Raw genomic sequence first — 19,228 nt, forward strand, 5'->3', positions numbered from 1 at the left:
GAAATGAAAGGGGTCAAGTAGCAGGCAAAGATCAGAGTTTGGGTGTGGTGTGCTTTAGATATCTCATAGAGATATTTAAACAAGCCATTAATAAATTTCCCTTTTCCATTTCTGAAATAAGGGATATTGACTTTAAAGTGCTGAGACTAAGAGATCTATCTTTTTAAAAGAGAGTCAAATCACATATCAGGTTATTAAAAGCAGTAGTTCAAGCACTCGGCTAGAAAGGGTTAAACTACATTTTGTTGTTGGGAACCAGCTATTTAAATAAAAAGCCAGAACATTTGACAAAATCTGCATTTTATAGGACCATGGTTTATCTGTTGTCTCCATTCAATTTTGTTGCTGAGCTAAGGTTTCAACTCCAATCTCCAAGAATTTAGTGGTGACTGAACAAGCTTAACCATCTTTATCCTTTCAGGGTGATGAAATATCCAATGGGGCAGATGAAGCTGAGGAGGAGCCAGGATCTTGGGAAGAAACATTCAAGACCCACACAGACAGCAAGCCTAATGGTAAAAAGTCATGTCATGTGGCTTTTAATAATGGAATTATTTCATTGTAAATTCCCAAAACAACAAGAGTAGGTGTTTTTCTTTTGTTTAAATAATCAAGACACAGTTTGTGGGGCTGCCCCCTTCTTGAGAATCCCTGAATGTTCCAAACAGTGGAAAGCTTTGAATGTCAGCCAAATCACAGTTTGCCAAAGTGCAGTTTATCGACCACCTTCAAATGATGGTTTGAAATACTGACTTGGTTGTTGTTTTGCGAAACTGTGGTTTTTCTAACAGTGTCAGTACAGTTTGTTGTCATTTTAATGTGAATTGTGTTGCCATTTTAATGTGAATTGCCTCAACAAAATACTGCCTGGCTCCTCCCAGACCCTTTTCTATATCTGTTTCTCATTTTCAGGCCCAACATCAGTGGGACTAGATTTCTCATTGCCGGGCGTGGAGAATGTGTATGGCATTCCAGAACATGCGGACAACCTCCGATTACGAACTACTGAGTAAGCTTGAGAGTTGATAGAGTTCCTGGTTGCATGTTTTTTTGTTTTTCGTATGGAGTTCAAGTCGTTGGAGTTATAAAGTGTGTGTGTACACAATATATATTTGGCTTTTCGTATGCATGGATTCTACAGCCATGGATTTCACCATCCACAACTTGAAAATATTTTTTTTTATCTCCCCAATCAAACCTTGATTTTGCCATTTTATATAAGGTATTGCCGTTTTACTATGGTATTGGATATAATGGGATTTAAGCCATCCACCGATTTTGGTATCCATAGGGGTGGGGTGGGGTGGACAGGGTCCTAGAACCAAACCCCAGGGGGCCACTGTCCATGCACATACATAAACATACACACACCCATGCATATATACAAGTGTCCACCGTTAGGGTTTGGATGTTAGGGTTTCGATGCATGGTGTGTGTGTTGACACTACAGAATTGGTGGAGGAGCATCAATACCAAAAATATTGGGTGGTTAGTCCCTCCTTGGGATTCTTGGGTGTATTTTTCTGTGACTTTTCTAATCACCAAATTCTTGACAGGGAAGGGGACCCATACCGCCTCTATAACCTGGATGTATTTCAGTATGAACTTTACAACCCCATGGCCCTCTATGGTTCTGTTCCTGTCCTTCTTGCTCACAATGCCCGACGTACTCTGGGAATCTTTTGGCTCAATGCTGCAGAGACCTGGGTGGACATCACCTCCAACACTGCTGGCAAGGTACTGTTATTCCAACATCTTTCAGCATTTAATGCCTTTAATTCTTACATAAACCACAAACAGTGGCACAGTGCCATCTTTGTGTTTATTCCTTTGGTTGCCAGGGATGGCCAAGAATTTCTTGCAGATAGGTGAGGAGGCTGGCAAAAAAGGAACTGATTGTTCCATTCCACCGCTGCCAGCCCATGGTTTCTGAGGTGTCTGGAAAGGAAAGAGGGCATCTTCCTGCACACCAGCACGGAAACGCTGCTGGCTAGTTGAATGTGGATGGATTTCTTCTTCACCAGTTCATGGTGTACTCAGGCTCAGGTGGCCATGGAAAGATGCCTGAGAGCCACAGAGAAGGTCTGTTTAGATAGAATGGCAAACTAGTCAGCTGTGAAAGTGAAAATGTAGCAGGACACTGGCTGTGGAGGATGTGGGGGAAGGAAGTTGTGAGTCATAAGTTTATTCTGTAATGCCGGTTTTCAATTTGGTGTTCTGTTTGAACTGACCACAATCTCTTCCAAACACTTACAGACTCTTTTTGGAAAGATGCTGGACTATATGCAAGGTGGAGGTGAGATCCCACAGACTGATGTCCGCTGGATGTCAGAGAGTGGGATCATAGATGTATTCCTGTTGCTTGGACCATCACCCAACGATATCTTCAGACAATATACATCTCTCACAGGCAAGTGATGACAGGAGAGGTGCTGGTAAACTGCTTCTTGAAAAGGTTGGGAGTAGTGTCTGGGGCAATGGCATGGGAAGAGACTGGTTTTACTGCTGCATTCATGTCAGCCTGACAATTATTTATATCCCTCTTTTTTAAAAAAAAAAATCAAGGCATGGGCAAAGTGCTGCTCACAGAACTCGGTGATCTGAAATCTCAATGTATCTTGCCAACATCACTGTAACCTTCAATTATTTTCAAAATGGTTTAACTTAATTTAAAATTACCCTTGGGGGGTGGTCACGGAAGGCAATTTTCCCAGATTTCCTTCTTCTTTGTTGTTTTAAACATGAGTGGGATTTCTAAAACCAACTTCTAATCACTTGTGGTTTTGAAAAAAGGGGGCCTAAAGCAAGGTCTGGTTACTGGTTAAATTGCATTCTGTGAGAACATGGGATGATTTGTCAGTTAAAACTTTTTTAAAATGGTACAAAGTGAGGGTACAAGTGTAGCTTACCTATATCCAGTACAGGGCACCTGGGGAAACGGCCCATCTCTGTTACAATTTTGGTTTATTCAGTCCATTTGCTAAACCATAGTTTGCTTTTGGCTTAGGGTTTTCTTTGTATTAAATTATGATGAGTTGTCATTGTGTGACAAAGCAGAATTGGAAATCATGCTTTGAATTGTGCTTGCAAATCCCTCTTTGAGATAATTATGTTTTGGCATGATATATGAATTGAAAACCAGAGCTACAGCTGCTGCTCTGTCCATGCAGATCCTTTTGGTGTGGGAATAGGACTCCTGAGAAGGAGGGAAAGAAATTATACATGCACATTTAAACCATGGTTTATCAGTATATTTGGAAATTCAAGCCATGTTTTAGGTTAGAGATGGAAAGTGTGTGACCATCCCTCACAATTCTTTATGCTCTTTTAGGGATAATATGAGTTGCATATTATATGAGTTGCCATACATTTCACAGCTGTGGTTAATGCATTTTGTTTTGATATGCTGTCTGAATAGAATAAGCCTGAGTCTATGAATAGCCAGTGGAAATTTCAGAGAAGTGGAAAGATTGTCTCCAGTTAGCTAGGAGTCAAGCCTTACTGTCCTCTACACCCTTTTCCCTCTCAAGAGAAAAATAATTTGTGTGTTTGTGTGTGAGAGAAGTAAGTAAATTTACCTTTGCAGTGCAGGTCTCTGAAACGTGTTTGGCCTAGAGCACAGCTTAGGCTATGTGATGTGGGGAACTGGTACATTTTCTTTCCTTAATGTGCCAAAGACTGGTGTCATATTTGTGACCAGTGGCTGCAATTCTTCCTTCCTTCCTCCCTTCCTTCCTTCCTTCCTTCCTTTCTTTTCTGAAGGCTCTGTATGGATTGGCAGCTGATAGTTCATGAACTAGCACTGAGCCAGGGACTTTGCATAACACTGGTCTGGGGCATGAGCACTGTTTGTCTTTTGGGTAGTGCGTGGGTCTATAGCTCAGTGGTTGAGCAATAGCTGTGCATGGAGTAGACAATAGAAGATAAAACTATTAGTGTTTGCTAGTTGTGATGGTTATATATTATGTCCAGTATCAGAAGCTGTATGCTTCTGAAAAGTAGGTGCTGGGGATGCCATTGTGCTTGTGTCTTGCTTCGAAGATATCCCAACTGTTTGTTGCTATCCCAACTGTTTGTTGCTTTCCTGGCTCTTGGACAGTTTTTTTCCCCTTATTCTAAAAAATTAAAATACCTTTCCTGAAGCTTAGTTACTAGTTATAAGACATTTAAGCTAAAATATGCAAGTATTTTTTGGTACTCTTTTGCTTTTAGTTCCAATCTTCACTGGAATGTGGCCCCTGAATTGAATTTGCTTCCCCAGATTGAAAGAAATTCTTGGCCTAAACAGTACTGGTTAGATGGGCAATGGTCCTGGTCAGTATAAGGCAGTTTCCTGACTTAGATTAGTGTGTCCCCATGACATGTTATCACAACCTGAGTGTAAATATCACAGCCTGAGTGTTTCTTTTTTCTTTCAGGCACTCAGGCTCTGCCTCCTCTCTTTGCTTTGGCCTATCACCAGAGTCGTTGGAACTACAATGATGAGGAGGATGTGAATACTGTGGACAATGGGTTTGATGAGCATGACATCCCATATGATGTCATCTGGCTAGACATTGAGCATGCTGATGGGAAGCGCTATTTCACTTGGGATCCGAACAAGTTCCCCCACCCTCAGGAAATGCTTCAGCGCCTGGCAGCCAAGAGAAGAAAGGTAAGTTGGGAACAGGTTTGAGAATATGAGACAAAATACTTTGAGGTGGGCTGGGGAAGATTTTTTTTAACATTCTGCATGCAGCTTGGAAACATTAACTTTTTTGAACTACAACTTGTTGAATTTCACAGCCAACAAGGCCCCTGTTACTTCTGGTCTCAAAAGTAGCTTTGACAAGCTCTGTTCCAATGCTCACTGCAATTGTATAAGAAAAGGAAGGCCTTACCTGTCACATAATTGGTTATTTTTGGGTTGTTGAGAAGAGGAATTCACACAGAGTTGGTTTCACCCTATTACTGGCCAAAAAAAGCAGGGCCACAGCTGACATCATCAGAGAGCAAATAGCTCTCCAGCAGCAGCCATCTTGCTTTCAAGTTGACGCCAACTCATAGCAAGTTGAGAGACATCTCCAAGTCAACCTCTCTGCTCAGCTCCTACAGGTTCAAGCCTATGATCTCCTAATCATCTGGCATGTGATCTTCCTCTCTTTCTACTGCCTTATACCTTTCCTAGCATTATTGCCTTTTCTTATGAGTCTTGCTTTCTCATGATGTGGCCATTACAGCCTCAATTTAGTGCATGGATTTTTAAGTTTTGAATATTGTAAGGGAAGAACGTTCAGTCACTGAATTCATACCTCCATTTCCATGGTCAGGTACACATTTGCCACTGGTGAGAACTAAGAAAAGGTTCTAATCCCTGATTCCCCATTAATAGGAAAGAAGAAGGCAATTCTAGTGCCCTGTCTTAGGATTTTGCTCTTCCCCGATGTATATCAAAACCAGAATACATTAGAGAAATTGTCCCCTTGTTCTTTCACAAGACAGAGAGTTTAGCTGAGTGCTACACATTTATTTCCTGATCCCGTTTTATCTGATCTCAATCCAGATGGTGAGTATTGTGGACCCGCACATCAAGGTGGACAGTGGCTACCGGGTGCACAACGAGATTCGCTCCCAGGGCTTTTATGTCAAGACCAAGGATGGTGGTGACTATGAAGGCTGGTGTTGGCCAGGTGAGAAAACAATTGGTAACAGGTGGGATATGTTGGTTATTCTCTTGCTACTACAGGCAGTACCTAATGCACAGTAAAATGAGGTTACCATCTTGTGTGGCAGAACCTGGGCACTATTTATGAGAAAGAAATTATTTCTTATTTAATTTCAATAATAAAGGAGACAGATTCTTGCCTAAGCTGCTCTTTGTTTTGCCCCACTCAGGCTCTGCGGGCTATCCAGACTTTACTAACCCAGAGATGCGTGCCTGGTGGTCCAGCATGTTCGGCTACGACCAGTATGAGGTAGGAAAGCATCTGGATGCAGAAGAGCACACCTTGCCTGCAGCACAGTCCATAGGCACCTCTCCACCCCCCTCTATCCTGTAATCTTTTTTCCCTTTTCATTGTCTTCAGGGCTCCATGGAGAATCTTTACACCTGGAATGACATGAATGAGCCCTCCGTCTTCAATGGCCCCGAGGTGACAATGCACAAGGATGCCGTGCACTGGGGCGGGTGGGAGCACCGTGATATCCACAACCTCTATGCATTTTATGTGGTGAGTGCTGTTTCTGTGTATTCCAAGAAGACCTGGGTTCCATAACCTAGTTAAATGTGTTTGAGGATGCTAGTGAATAGGTCTGAACATTGTGTCTTTCTTAATCTACCATCAGGGAGCTCAGGTGGTGCATCACAAGTGGTCAGTAGGTACACTTGGATCTGCTGGCAGATGAGTAGATACTAAAAATAAACAAGTGAAGGTTCCTTACTAGCCACTTCTTTAAAAATGACAAAAAATAAATAGGCTTTCCTATGTTCCTTTCTCCTATTTAGTCTTTTGGAATTTGTCATCCTTTCAAAAGACATTTATACTTGTGTGAAACTAGAACAAAAATGTGGAAAGCTCCTATTTAGGAACTGAGCCCCTCCCATTTCTCCCCCCCCCCCCCCTATTGTTTAGGTTGTCTTTTCTCCCTGTGTTCTTTTTCTTTGTCCTTCCCTATTCTGCTAGCTAGAACAAGCCACTATTCTGTGGCTGTGGAGCACACTCAGTCCTTTTCGGGCTGCATTGACATTTGTTTTTGGGCTTTCCCTAAGTCTGACAATGCCGCTTCCTTATCCATGGACAGTGCTGTTTGGAAAATAAGAAAAATAGCTCTCATCACTGAATGCTGGAAACAGAGATAAATTTATGTGGCTTATTCTGGTGTATGACTCAAGAGGTGTCACGCCACCGTTCTGTACCTAGCTTTTCCCCAATCCTATCTTGCATTATTATTTCTTGAATGGGACCTCAGTATTCTAATAAAAACAAAGCAGAACTCACAAACTTAAGTCCCCCCATTCCTGTCCTCTTGACACATGCAGTCTCTCCTTACCCTTTTAAGTCTTCACAACCTATATGTCATATATATAGGCTAGAGTGAGAGACTGTGGCTGATCCAATGTGATCCAGTAATCTTTGTGGTTTCTAAGCATTACCCACACAGCCCACCACTGGGAAAACTCAGCAATCATAAACCTTATGAGCATGCCAGAATCTGAATGGGAGATCACCAAAAGCTGCAAGAAATTTTATTTGTTTGTTTGTTGAAAAATATTTATATCTCACCCTACATCTGAAGATCTTGGTTAAAGATGGGTAAAGGTAAATTTGAGTAAAGGTATTTAGCAGATTGGACAATTTATCAGCCAGGAAGATTGGGGGGGGGGGGGGACGACTGGTTTTAAGAATGAAATTCAAGAATCTGAATTCTGCAATATCACTTTATTCTGCATTCATTCAGGATCATAGTATACTCATATGCTATCTTCAGAGAGAAGAGGATAAAGCTTGAGGGTAGACGGGACAGATCCATGGTTGTTGGACTCGGAGGGAGGTGTCTTTGGGATTATCTTTTAGACAAATGGTTTGATTTTAATTACAGATTTGAGCCATTCCTGTAATTTATTATCTTTTCTTCTTCTGGCAGCAAATGGCAACAGCACGGGGGCAGGTGCAACGATCTGGAGGTGTGGAGCGTCCATTTGTCTTAACTCGAGGTTTCTTTGCAGGCTCTCAACGTTATGGTTAGTTTTGTGTTTGTGTGTGTGTGTGTTTCAATCCCTGACATCTCCAGGAAGGGCAGGAAAGACCTTTACCTGACATTATGGGGAGCTGTTCCCAGTCAGCACTGACAAAACTGAATAGGATGAACCATTGATATTACTTGCTGTAACAGTGCTTTCTATGTTCCTATTTAAATTGGCCTTTTGTTCTGAACCATGAGAATAGAATCTTGCTTTATCCTGAGGTCCAGAGCCAGCGTAACAAATGACAGGGGGATTATGAGAGTTGCATTTTTAAAGATCTGGAGGACCAGAGGTTTCTCCGTCCCTGCTCTGAAGGCCAATATTTTTCCTAAAAAGGAAGGTCTTAACTTTGGCAAATGATGGTCAAGGAATGTTTAAAGGAAGTTTCTATATCTGGTACAGCCACAGGAGAGGGAGATACTAAATGAATGCATATTTTATATACACAGGAATTCTTTCTCCTCTTAACTCCCAAAGCAGAAGGCTGATGTGTCAATGGGAAACAATAGCTCTCAGCTTTGGGAGTGGGATGCAGGAGGAATCCAGGGATTCTTCTTCCTCTTAACCCCTAAAAAAGAAGGCTGTTGTTAGAATGGGAGACTGCAACCTCCAGCTTCAGGAGTAAGATGCTGGTGGAATCCCAAATTAACTCCCAATTAACTCCCAATGCAGGAGTTAAGTGTGTCAGTGTGAGACAGCAGCCTCCAAATCCTGAAGTAGGGTGCAGGAGGAATCCATGGATGATTCTTCCTCTTAACACCCAAAGTAGGTGACTGGTGTGTCAAATGGCAGCAGAAGCAGTAAGAATGTATGACAGGTTCCTTACTTTGTTTCTGCAGCCTCCCTTATTACCCTGAGACTGCTTCTCAGCCTGGCTGCCACCAATTGCAGAAAAAAAAAGTTTTAGATACTTGAGCATCCGCGGTTATTTGTATCTGCAGGGGGGGGCCTAGAACCCCCACAGATACTGAGGCCCCACTGTATTATTTCATGCTGTTTTCCTCTTCTCTAGGTGCTGTATGGACAGGGGACAATGCAGCAGAATGGGACCATTTAAAGATCTCTATCCCTATGTGTCTGAGTTTGGGTCTTGTGGGCATTTCTTTTTGTGGAGGTAAGGACTGGTTTTGGCAACTTGTCCCAGAGAGGGATGGATCTGACATCATAAAAATAAAGAAATTCATAAATATGTTGTTGCTGTTGTTTTGCATTCATGTAGCACTTTTTGAATGTTCAGAAGCAATTTTTACCTGTTACCTTTCTGTAGTCCTTACAGAAATCCTGTAAAATAGATAAGTATTATTATGCCCATATTGCACAGGGAGATTCTGAGTTATCTATTGGGTTCAAAATAGAGGAAAGGTTTGAAGCAATCATTTCCTAATTTGAAGTTTATTTTCTTAGCTGCTACTGCTGGTATTAATATCACCTTGTACATCACTATAATCTGACCCAGCTCAGGGCAGAGTCTTTATGGACAGAATCCGAAGGAATGGGCTTAGCCTGATAAAGAAACCAACTGCTAGAACTAAATAGGATAGGTCCATTTGTGACAATAAGGAGGCTAATCTTCCTTACCACCTCTAAATAATAATTACTATGACTGTTTCCTTCAGGCCCTACTTTTTGATTCCCTGGTGGCATCTTCCATTTGGAGGGGATATTACATTTATACTGTCTTTTTTCTCCAGCAAATTCATAGCTGTGTACATAATTCTGTTCCTTCCCACTTTTTATCCTCACCACAACCATCTGAGTGGGAACAGCTGGCACCTAATATTTTATTTTCAAGTTCTTACTGCCAATAAGTCCATCTAAGCTTTAGGATACTCAGTTCATTCTTTTAGAAGAGCAGGACACATGTACAAACACAAGGACACCATTAAAATAATGGTGTCACAGATAGGAGGTTTGGACTTTTGGAGAACCCAAGAGATCCAGAATTAGACCTCAGAAAGGCCAGATTTAACTTCAGGGATTCTCCACCTCTACACAACGCACAATGCTGGCTCCAGATGGCTGCACTGGTTCTGGTCTGCAGTGACCTTATGTTTGGCTAAATCATTGTATTTTTCCTTTGAGGACATTTATTTTTAAGGCTGCGTTTCTGTCTTTTCGCTCTATTTCAGCTGACATAGGTGGCTTCTTCAAAAACCCAGAACCTGAGTTGCTGGTGCGCTGGTACCAAACAGGAGCCTACCAGCCTTTCTTCCGGGCACATGCCCATGTGGACACCATTCGCCGGGAACCCTGGCTCTTTGGAGAAGATAATAAAGCACTGATTCGGGAAGCCATCCGCCAGCGCTATGCTCTGCTGCCCTTTTGGTATACCATCATGTATCACAGCTACCAGACTGGCCAGCCTGCCATGAGGTGAGGTTGTGTGAACAGGGAGAAGCACATACGCAAGACTACACCAGAATTTTAAAACCTGGAGCATTGTCCAGTGAATCTGATGGTAATTGGTTTAGGCTTTAAAAAAATTAGGCTAGATCCAGAAACAGATGCGCTTAAAGTCCTTTTCTTCTATGGGGAGACAGTATTGTTCTTTTCTGCTCTCCATGGAGGACTGTGTGTTGGGACGGCACCTTATGGCTAGTGGCAAATTGTGTGGAAAATGGTAAAAAAAAAAAAAACCAACAGGGAAAATCAGGAGAAATTAGCTGGGCTAATTTGAGGAAACATTCTGCTTGTATAAGACATCACTAAATCCAGACTTTAGTTATAGTATCTAATGGAAGGGAGTGATAGACAGAAGCTGTCTTTGCATATAGTTTTCCAAACCATGGTTTGCAATAATAGATCCTAATTGTGATATAATTCATGAGTGGGAGTGGCCCTGTAGGAGTTTTAGACTTTCTGAGAAGTTGCACCTCTGTGAACAATGGATTGTGGGAGTTGTGGTCCAAAACCTGTTGAGGTGCATACTACAGTATAATTGTTATACCTCTAGAGACTTCTGCAACATAGGATCAAGTGTGTGAAGAAGATGGAAACTGAAAGTATCTCTAAGCAATTGTTTGATGTGATGTCTTAGCTGAGCTATATTTTGACCTAATTGTAAACAGGCTTTTCAGGCATCATATCATACCATCTTTGCATTTCCTTAACTGCGGCTTTGTATGACATCTGAATTATATTTTCCTTCCTGTAAGGTATCTTTCTGCTTCTTCACCACCACCACTGTTCCTTTTTTCTCTCCTCATAGACCTCTCTGGGTAGAATATCCCCAGGACACTACGACATACAGCATGGATGACCAGTATCTCCTTGGTGAGTTCAGTGGAGAAGCCTAAAGCTTGGTTGCTTTCTGTTACTTGTACTCTGACGCATCCCTTTCACACTCATGTGATTCTTGACCTTTGTAGCTGAAGATTTATTTATTTATGCATGTTTTGCAAGTTTCAAAAAAGCCTACTCACAATTAAAGTAGTATTCAAAGACAAAGAAGATGTGAAAGGATTCATCTAAAGGAAGAGTGATCAGTTAAGGGTCAGGAGAGCCGTTTCTGCCCCTATGACCCTCTAGGAAATGTACAAATTTCCCCAGTGCCAAAGGTAAAAGAAAGAAAGAAGGAGAGGAAAATCAGCCCATTGCTGGTTTTAGAAAATGTGTATTTCAGTACAGAGGGCCACTATAACCTATTTAAAGATGAATAACTGCTGAAGGTTTCCAGGAGAGACAACATACCTTTATTATGCCCAGAAAAAGGGCACTCTGGGGAGAAAGCCAGAAAAGTGCCTGGGGTACAGGGCTGCAAGTTGGGCATCCTGGTCTCTCAAATTATGAAATACATAGTATGAAACTGTTCTATAGAACATCTATTACAATATCTACTTTATCCATAAGACTAAAATGCATGGTAAGTAAAACAGATACTTTTGCTCATGTGGCTAAAATAAGAATTCAAAGGGAAGGTTATTTTACACTTTGAACACTGCCATGCTAAATGCTCTGCTCCAAGCAACTACAGAATGCACTTAATTATATCAATTAATCATTTAAAAGACAGGCCAATTGAACTTTTTTGTTAGTTAAATATTCTTGAACCATTTCACTGCATTAAAGTTGTGAAAGTCTTAGTATTTATGATTGAGAACATGTAAAGCACTTTATTTATACCATGTTACAATACCAGCCTTTAGGGTGGGCCAGTGAATGTACTGGTTGTGGTTGAAGATGAGAGAAAGAGAGAGAAAAAGAAAGTCTTTGGGGGGCAACCTAGTACACAGCAGAGACAAAATTCAAACAATCAATGTTTATTCTTAAAGCACACCACAGGAACTGTCATGGACAACCGTTTCCTTTTTTAAAAAAATCTGAGAAAGCAGATTATGCAGTTGTGATGGTGATGCAGGACTTCATAGACAATTTTTTGAAATAAGAAATTAATGCAAGTTTCTGTCCCTGATGTTCAAATACTGTTTTCCTTGTAGGCAATGCACTGCTGGTTCACCCAGTCACAGCCCAGGGCGCCCAAGGTGTGCAGGTCTACTTGCCTGGCAAAGGAGAGGTGAGCAGGGCTGGCAGAGTAGAAATGGGGCATGATGGAAAAACAGAGGAAGGGAGGGGAGGAGAGGGATTGATAAAGCTCACTTGTCAGGGTATAACAACGGGAATGTGTAGTTGTAGCACTTTCTCAATGTTAAGTGTATTTGAACTGATCTCCACGTGTCAGTGTAAGAGTGGGTTACACTGAGGGAAACACGAATAGAGGTTAGGTGGAAAAGAATCATGGAAGAGCTAAGGATTCTGCACTCTAAACTATGGAGCTTTTTCTAAACAGATGCTGACCTTTTTCATATATGTTTATGATGAAGGCTGAAAAGTTGAGTTGTTCATTTGGATTGTGGTGGAAAGCTTTTCTCAGTGGCATTCCTCCAAAGATAACCTGTTGGGGGTGGATAGGACTGTCTCTTTTTCTTATTCTCTTTTTCTCTCTTTCTGTAGCCCAGTTTACTGTCAACCCTCATTCTGCCATTCTCCTTGTTTTGTGACCACCTTTCTTTCTCTGTCTGCTATCCCATTATTTCTTTCTTTCTCATTTTGCCACCCACTTTTCCTTGCTTTTATCACTCTCCTCCTTCTTTCTCCACCCTGGGTCACTTTTTCTCTCAGCACCCAACATGCTGCTAGGAGCAGGAGTAGAAGATGGCTCTTGCAAGAAGTCTTCATTGCTTGCTCCCAGAAGGCTTTTAAAATTAGCCTGGTATTGTTTGCATACCAACAACCATAGTTCGCTCATCTCTTATTTAAGATAAAATCTGGTGTACTCCAGTACTTCTAAGATTATTTGTGGAGACAAGATAACAAGTCATGTTGTTGTCCAAAGTCCTCTGTTAACTTTCCTTTTTCTCTTGCAGGTTTGGTATGATGTCCACACACACCAGAAACTTCATGCACCCCAAACTCTTTATTTAGCTGTTACCATGAGCAGTGTAAGTCAATGAGGGAGTGTTTTGTGGGTGGATTGGAATTCCCTGAGGGCCTGAAAAGAAGCTATCTAGGGCCTGAAAATTCTACTATTTGGTCCTTGGAGAGTCACTTCTTACCCAGGATATAGGCCAGAGCTGGGAAATCTGTGGTCTGCCAGGTGGGATTCTTAGGCTCCAGCCTCACCAGTGACAGCCACCCTGGTTAGGAGTTATTCATTCTCAACAGATTCCTGTGTATCAGCGTGGTGGTACCATTGTGGCTCGGAAGGAGCGAGTACGGCGGTCTTCTGACTGCATGCATAGTGATCCTTACACCCTCTATGTGGCCCTGGGCCCACAGGTGAGTGGGGAAGGTTTGAGTGTATGGGGATGAGGAGTTTGTTGCATATATTTCAAAACCAGCCAGAATTAGGGTCACCATCCTTGCGCACTTGCCAAAGCCCTTGCCCCAGCAGTGATCCACCACTGCCCTCTGAATTGTTCCCTGCTGATGCTGCTTTGGGCCAGTGTACCTTAGACACATGGGCTGGGGTGTCACATTGCCTTTTCTCTTCAGTATCTGGCCATTCCCCTCTGAAGGAGACAATTGTTTGTATTGCATAAGCTGTCCAGTCTCCTCCCCAAATTAGCCTGCTACCCTCAGGTTTGGTGGAGGATATTGTCCTGTCAGAGGTGCTTTGATTTTGAGCTCCTGTATAGCAAGGGGGTTGGACTCGCTGGCCCTTGTGGTCTGTTCCAACTCTGATTCTAATATTGAATAAAATTCAACTAACACTTCAGTGGTCTTCTGTATTTTTATTGCAACTATCCTGCATATTGTCCTTTGTCTCAATCAGCAAAATATCTTGGGCCAGCCCTGCCATTGCTATGCCAGGCCCAATATCTGCCTTTGCCCAAAAGAAGAGGGAGGGGGAGTGGGCAGGCATCTGTAATGGGGGACTCCTACTACCATTATCCCTCCCTTGCTTTCTGCTCTGCAGTGCTGCCTGCCTGCTCCTGTGTCCTTTCCTCTTGAGCAAAGGTAGGAATTGGGCCTAGCATATAGACACTCTATTGGCTTTCCTCCTGTCTCCTCCTTAAGTCAATCTCAACTGTTGCTCCAACAGAGAGGATGAAAAATCTAGGTAGTTGTGTAAGGAAGCAGGCCTCCCACAGGGAGCTATTGTCCAGAAGACCTCTTGTCTCCCTTAGAGAAAAGCCTGGGACTAGGTTTAACTTACTAGGACACCAAAGTTTTCCATGTTTAAATTCCAAAACTAGGGCACAGCACAAGGTGACCTCTTTCTTGATGATGGGCACACGTATAACTTCAAGACAAAGGGAGAATACCTGCATCGATACTTCAATTTCTCTGGAAACATGTTGACAGCCAGGTACTTGACCTTCTTTGAATCTTATTCTCTGTTCATCTTGTATACCATTGCTAGTTGTTCAACAGTAATAATTTGGGATTGGGCTGTACTATTTCAGACACAGATAGGGCCAATGCAGGATTAAATGTTCTTCCATAGTATTTCTGATGGTGGCAGCTATGTGACACATGTATGTATCATCTCAAATACTTAAATGATACTTCCTCACAGGCAAGTTTAATGAGATACACTAGAATAAGTGCGTAAAATATAAATAAACTCAGGATTACCAAGTTACCAAGACCATAAACTTTTTACTAGCACTTTAACTTTTGAATCATCTTGGAAAGCTATGTGTAGCCCCAAACACCTTGGAAGCCTAATGGCCTGGAGGAAAGTTTCCTCCCTTCTGCTCTCTATAGATAATCAATTAGTGTTTCTGCTTAGCAATCTTATAATAGCAGACCTCCCCAACCCTACTGCCTTCTTTTGGAATGCAAGTCCCGTCTGTCTTAGCCAGTGAAATCAATAGTTGGAGAAGCATTGTAGTCTGAAACATCTGGGTGGCCATGGATTGGGAAACAGTGACATAAACCAGTTTCTTTCTGACTTCATAATATTTTCAAATATATTTCTTCCCTATATTGTAATTCACCTCCTCCCTCTCCCCTTCCCCAGCTCTGCAGATCCAAATGGTATCTTTGAAACTCCGGCTTGGATTGAACGGGTAGTGATCCTCGGAGCTGGGAAGCCAGCAGCAGTGTTCCTCAAAGAAGATGGTGAGTGATTGCATACACCAAAAGCAACCTAAGAGCCCATAAAGTCGCTTAGAAACTTCCCCTCAAAACTGTTCCTCCACCACCACCCGTTTTTATTGTTAAAAAGAGAACATAATGCTCCTGGAACCCTCCTTTATAATACATCTTACATATAAACACCTTTTGTTAAATAAAATAAAAGGGATGGGTGGAAACCAAAAGTGCTTTGGTGGGTGCCATAAGCTAAGCTATGAAGGGTCTGGGAGAAGATGGAATGGGTTCATGGACTGCCAGAAGATGCCCAATCTTGCTTTATATACCAATAGTCCCAGGTTTCGTCACTAACATCTCCATCTTAAAAGGTGACAAAAAAGCCCTGTCTACTTGGTTAGCCACTGCAGGTTAGTGTAAGCAGGACCTATAAAAGAGGCATTCAGCAAATACATTGGTCAGGGGCCTGGAGATCCAAGGAGGGACCCGTGAAACCTAATTTTGTTGATTTAGCAAGGCTTAGTATTGAATTAAGCTCTGCCAAAGAAATTGATTTTGATAGTGCAGTTAGAAATTTTGCAGATTAAAAAGCCAGATAAGCTCATTTCATTAGCTAATCAGACTTATCACTGCTTTGTATAAAGGACATTGTTATCTGATCATTCTGATTATCTGCACAGGGAATAAAGCATTTAGAACCATTTGGATCTTAAATCCTCACTTTTGAGAGAAAACAGTCTTTTTCCACCTTGCCACATTTCTCTTGGAGGCCCTGAGTTTAAGTAACTGATCTAGACTATGAGTTAGTGAATTTCAGGTGATGGAGAGTCCTTAGACTTGTGTAGATCACACCTGTCCCGCATATGCTATTTTTGTTTAAAGCCCCTGTATTTTTCAAGGCCTAAAATTGACCAGTCACACCTCCAGAAAAATCCAGAGATGAGATTAGCCATTTCAGGCCATTCTCTATTACCGCCTCCTCAGCCTGTTTTGGACCCTGAGAAGCCATTTTTCAAAAACAGGTGGAAGAAAGAAATGGGTACAGGCTGCCCTTTGCATGTCACAGATGTAGATGGACAAACAATTTGACTTGGTATATGATAACTATCTGTATTCCTTTTACAACCAGACTTTTGCTAAGAACCATCAGGACTGCAGTAATTTTAGTTTTTGGGGAAGACTTGTAGCCCCAAAGTAGAGCAACTATCCTCCCTGTAGAAGTAAAGTTCCAGGTTCAGTCTTCAGCACTTGCAGCTGATAAAAAAAATGCAGGTGATCTTTCTCTGCCTGATACCACTGAGATCAGCTGTGAGTCAAACTTTAGAGGTACACAGTTAGAAATCTATAGCTGAAATATATCTCCATGTTCAATGTCATTGGCTTGGAATGCTGTGTCATACAAATGAAAAGAAGTTTGAACTCCACTAATCTGACTGGCGATACTGCAGTTCCATAGTCAACCAGCTTTGCATTTGTAGGAGTCTTTACTTAGTGAGAAATTTGCCTGGTTGAGGATGATGGAGGCTGTAGCCCCAGCTTGCTAAGTTGGGGAACCATGCCATGTTGAGCAAGGCAGCTATATATTGAAAACTATTTCTGTTAAGCCTATTTAGGGAAGTCTAAATGCTATTCATTCAGTCGTGTCTCCCTCTGTTTTTCTTCTCCTCTTCCCCTGCTCCCATACAGGTGCTGCAGAGACTCGCCTAGATTTTATCCACGAGGTGGAAACATCTGTTTTAACCATTCGGAAACCAGCAGTCAACATTGGGGCAGACTGGAGCATTTCTCTGCGATAATGGCACGAGGCAGGGGTGGGGGAGGTTAGCTGCATGAAGGTAGAGAGACACTTGCGCAGTGCTGGGGAGTTCTGGCTTGGCCCCCTCTCACTGGAATGTAGCTAGGGTAGGCTGGTAGCTCCCCATCTGTAGTGCCTCGGGTCCCATGTCTCATATCACACAGGCATGTCTTAAGAGAGAGGGAACAGCAATTGCTCCCTGCTCTGATTCTGGCTTGGCCTCTGGCCTTTTCAGATGGTTCCATAGATTAAATTTTAGCAATATTTGCTGTAGAATTGAAGATTCTCCGGGTTGGAGTTCGTTGTGATTTGGTTTCCCTCTTCAGGGGAGTGTTTAAAAAAAAGGTGCTCCCCTCTCTCTCGCCCCCTTCCAGAAGTGCAACATTAGGGCATCTTTCCACAGTAGATGCCCTTAGTCAATCCAGTCATGTCCCCTGCCTCCTCAGTAGTACCTCCAGCCCCAACTCTCCTTTGACAAAACTATTTGTGACTGGAGTTCCAGGCCAAATGTCTGGACCAACCCAAATGATTTACTGGACAGGTCTCATTTCGTTGTCAATAGGTGAATGTATTGAGAATCTTCCAGTGTTTTGTTGAGCCATCCTTGTCCCTTCCACCATATGCCCCTCTTTTCATGTCCCCTGTACCATCTCCTTGGTTACAGCCACCTGCCTCATAAGATCCCAAGACCCTATGGCCCCATTACTATGCTTTTTGTTCCCTACCTGTCATTCTTTTTCTTCTCACTTCTCCCCATACTGTGGATGAGGAGAAATGTTTTATTTCTTTGAAGAGAGTGCGGTTTCCAGGTGTCAGTGAATCACTGTCACCTCTACGTGTTTTGTTTTTTTAATATATATATAGCTATCTGGTGGGGACATTAGGCAAAAAAATCATGTGAAGGGGAATCGGGTTGTGTTTGGACAGAAAATGAAGCTCTGTGTTGGAGTGAAATGAAGTTTTTAGTCTGCAGTGGAGACCTAGAAAGAGCAAAAAACAAAGGCATGGGGGCAAAAAAGCTGCTATGAAAAGAGACCCCTTTCCTAAAAAGAAAGAAAGAAGAGGGAACCCATCCTCCTGGAGGGTGAACTAGCTGGGACTTTTTTACTCTACCTTCCTGCAGCCCTTCCCATCCTCCATTCCTGCTTATAGCTGTCTGTGCTCCTGCCCTCTGGCTAGGCTGTGTGGCTTTCTTTGGCCATCTTTTATGTGTCAATGGATTAACATTCCTGGTTCTGGCTGGTTCTTCCTTGTGTTTTTGCAGGCAAAAAGGCGGAGAAGGCTTTTTTTAAAAAGTCACACTTCCTTCTTCACACACACACAAACACACACCCCTTTTTACCCCTTCCTGATTGTGATTTGATTTACAGGTAAAGCTTTCACTGACTGTTTTGATAAAACGATGGACAATAAAAAAGAAAAGAAAATCCTACCAAGGTATCTCATCTTGTGTTCATACTCTTGATCTTGTCACAGGTGTGGGGTTTTGTTTTGTCGATCTGTTGCAAGAGTTAGGGGAGTTTGCTCTATGTATACATATATACATTGACCAGGAAACTGAGAGCAACAACAAAAAAGGAAAGAAGCCTAAAAATGCAAAACTTGAGTAAAACAGGGATCCTGTCTCACCTTTGAGACTGAGAGAAAGAAGTACATAGAGAGATCTTGAAGCACCTTTGAGACTAAGAAAAAGAAGTTGTAGCATAAGCTTTTGTAGACTTCTCAGCCTGGAACTATCAATAGAACAAGTCCATTTTCTGGACACCACCCCACAACCACACAATGAGCACTATCACAAACCCACTGACCAAAACAGGTACTTGGATGCTTTCAGTTTCCACCCTGATCACAGTATGAAATACATTGTTTAATGCCATGCCTTTCAGTACAGTCACATCTGCTCAAACCCACAAGATAGGGTCGCCAATCTCATAGAGTCACTAATACCCCAGAGGAAAGGATTGAAATTCAAAATAACCATAATAGATTAGAAAGCTGGGCCAAAACTGTCAAAATGAATTTCAACACGGAGAAATGTAAGCTACTGCACTTAGGCGGGAAAAATGAACTTCATAGATATATAATGAGGGACATCTGGGTTAAGACAACATGTGAAAGGGATCTAGGAATCCTAGTAGACCACAAGTTGAACATGAGTCAACAGTGCAATGTGG

General features: G+C 42.2%; 1 protein-coding gene across 4 annotated transcripts in view; it reads left to right on the forward strand.

The window, feature by feature from the left end:
• The window catches only part of GANAB (glucosidase II alpha subunit), a 32,754-nt gene extending 14,273 nt beyond the window's left edge, over nt 1–18,481 (forward strand). For 3 of the 4 annotated variants that reach the window (XM_089483622.1, XM_089483623.1, XM_089483624.1), the window contains 18 exons: nt 422–515; nt 913–1,009; nt 1,557–1,737; nt 2,257–2,410; nt 4,419–4,654; nt 5,543–5,669; nt 5,875–5,954; nt 6,066–6,209; nt 7,624–7,720; nt 8,736–8,837; nt 9,853–10,096; nt 10,932–10,996; nt 12,160–12,236; nt 13,087–13,161; nt 13,385–13,498; nt 14,419–14,531; nt 15,189–15,289; nt 16,946–18,481. In XM_089483622.1, coding sequence (XP_089339748.1) covers nt 422–515; nt 913–1,009; nt 1,557–1,737; nt 2,257–2,410; nt 4,419–4,654; nt 5,543–5,669; nt 5,875–5,954; nt 6,066–6,209; nt 7,624–7,720; nt 8,736–8,837; nt 9,853–10,096; nt 10,932–10,996; nt 12,160–12,236; nt 13,087–13,161; nt 13,385–13,498; nt 14,419–14,531; nt 15,189–15,289; nt 16,946–17,055 — 2,211 coding nt within the window. In that variant the 3' untranslated portion in view covers nt 17,056–18,481. Of the gene's footprint in view, nt 1–421; nt 516–912; nt 1,010–1,556; nt 1,738–2,256; nt 2,411–4,418; nt 4,655–5,542; nt 5,670–5,874; nt 5,955–6,065; nt 6,210–7,623; nt 7,721–8,735; nt 8,838–9,852; nt 10,097–10,931; nt 10,997–12,159; nt 12,237–13,086; nt 13,162–13,384; nt 13,499–14,418; nt 14,532–15,188; nt 15,290–16,945 lie in introns of those variants that run through there. The other variant, XR_016272164.1, reaches the window with a different exon arrangement.
• Nucleotides 18,482–19,228: the final 747 nt, after the last annotated feature.

Source organism: Sceloporus occidentalis, unplaced genomic scaffold (assembly GCF_023333645.1).
Source record: "Sceloporus occidentalis isolate IW3139 unplaced genomic scaffold, rSceOcc1.0.p SCAF_20, whole genome shotgun sequence".
NCBI classification, from domain to species: Eukaryota; Metazoa; Chordata; class Lepidosauria; order Squamata; family Phrynosomatidae; genus Sceloporus; species Sceloporus occidentalis.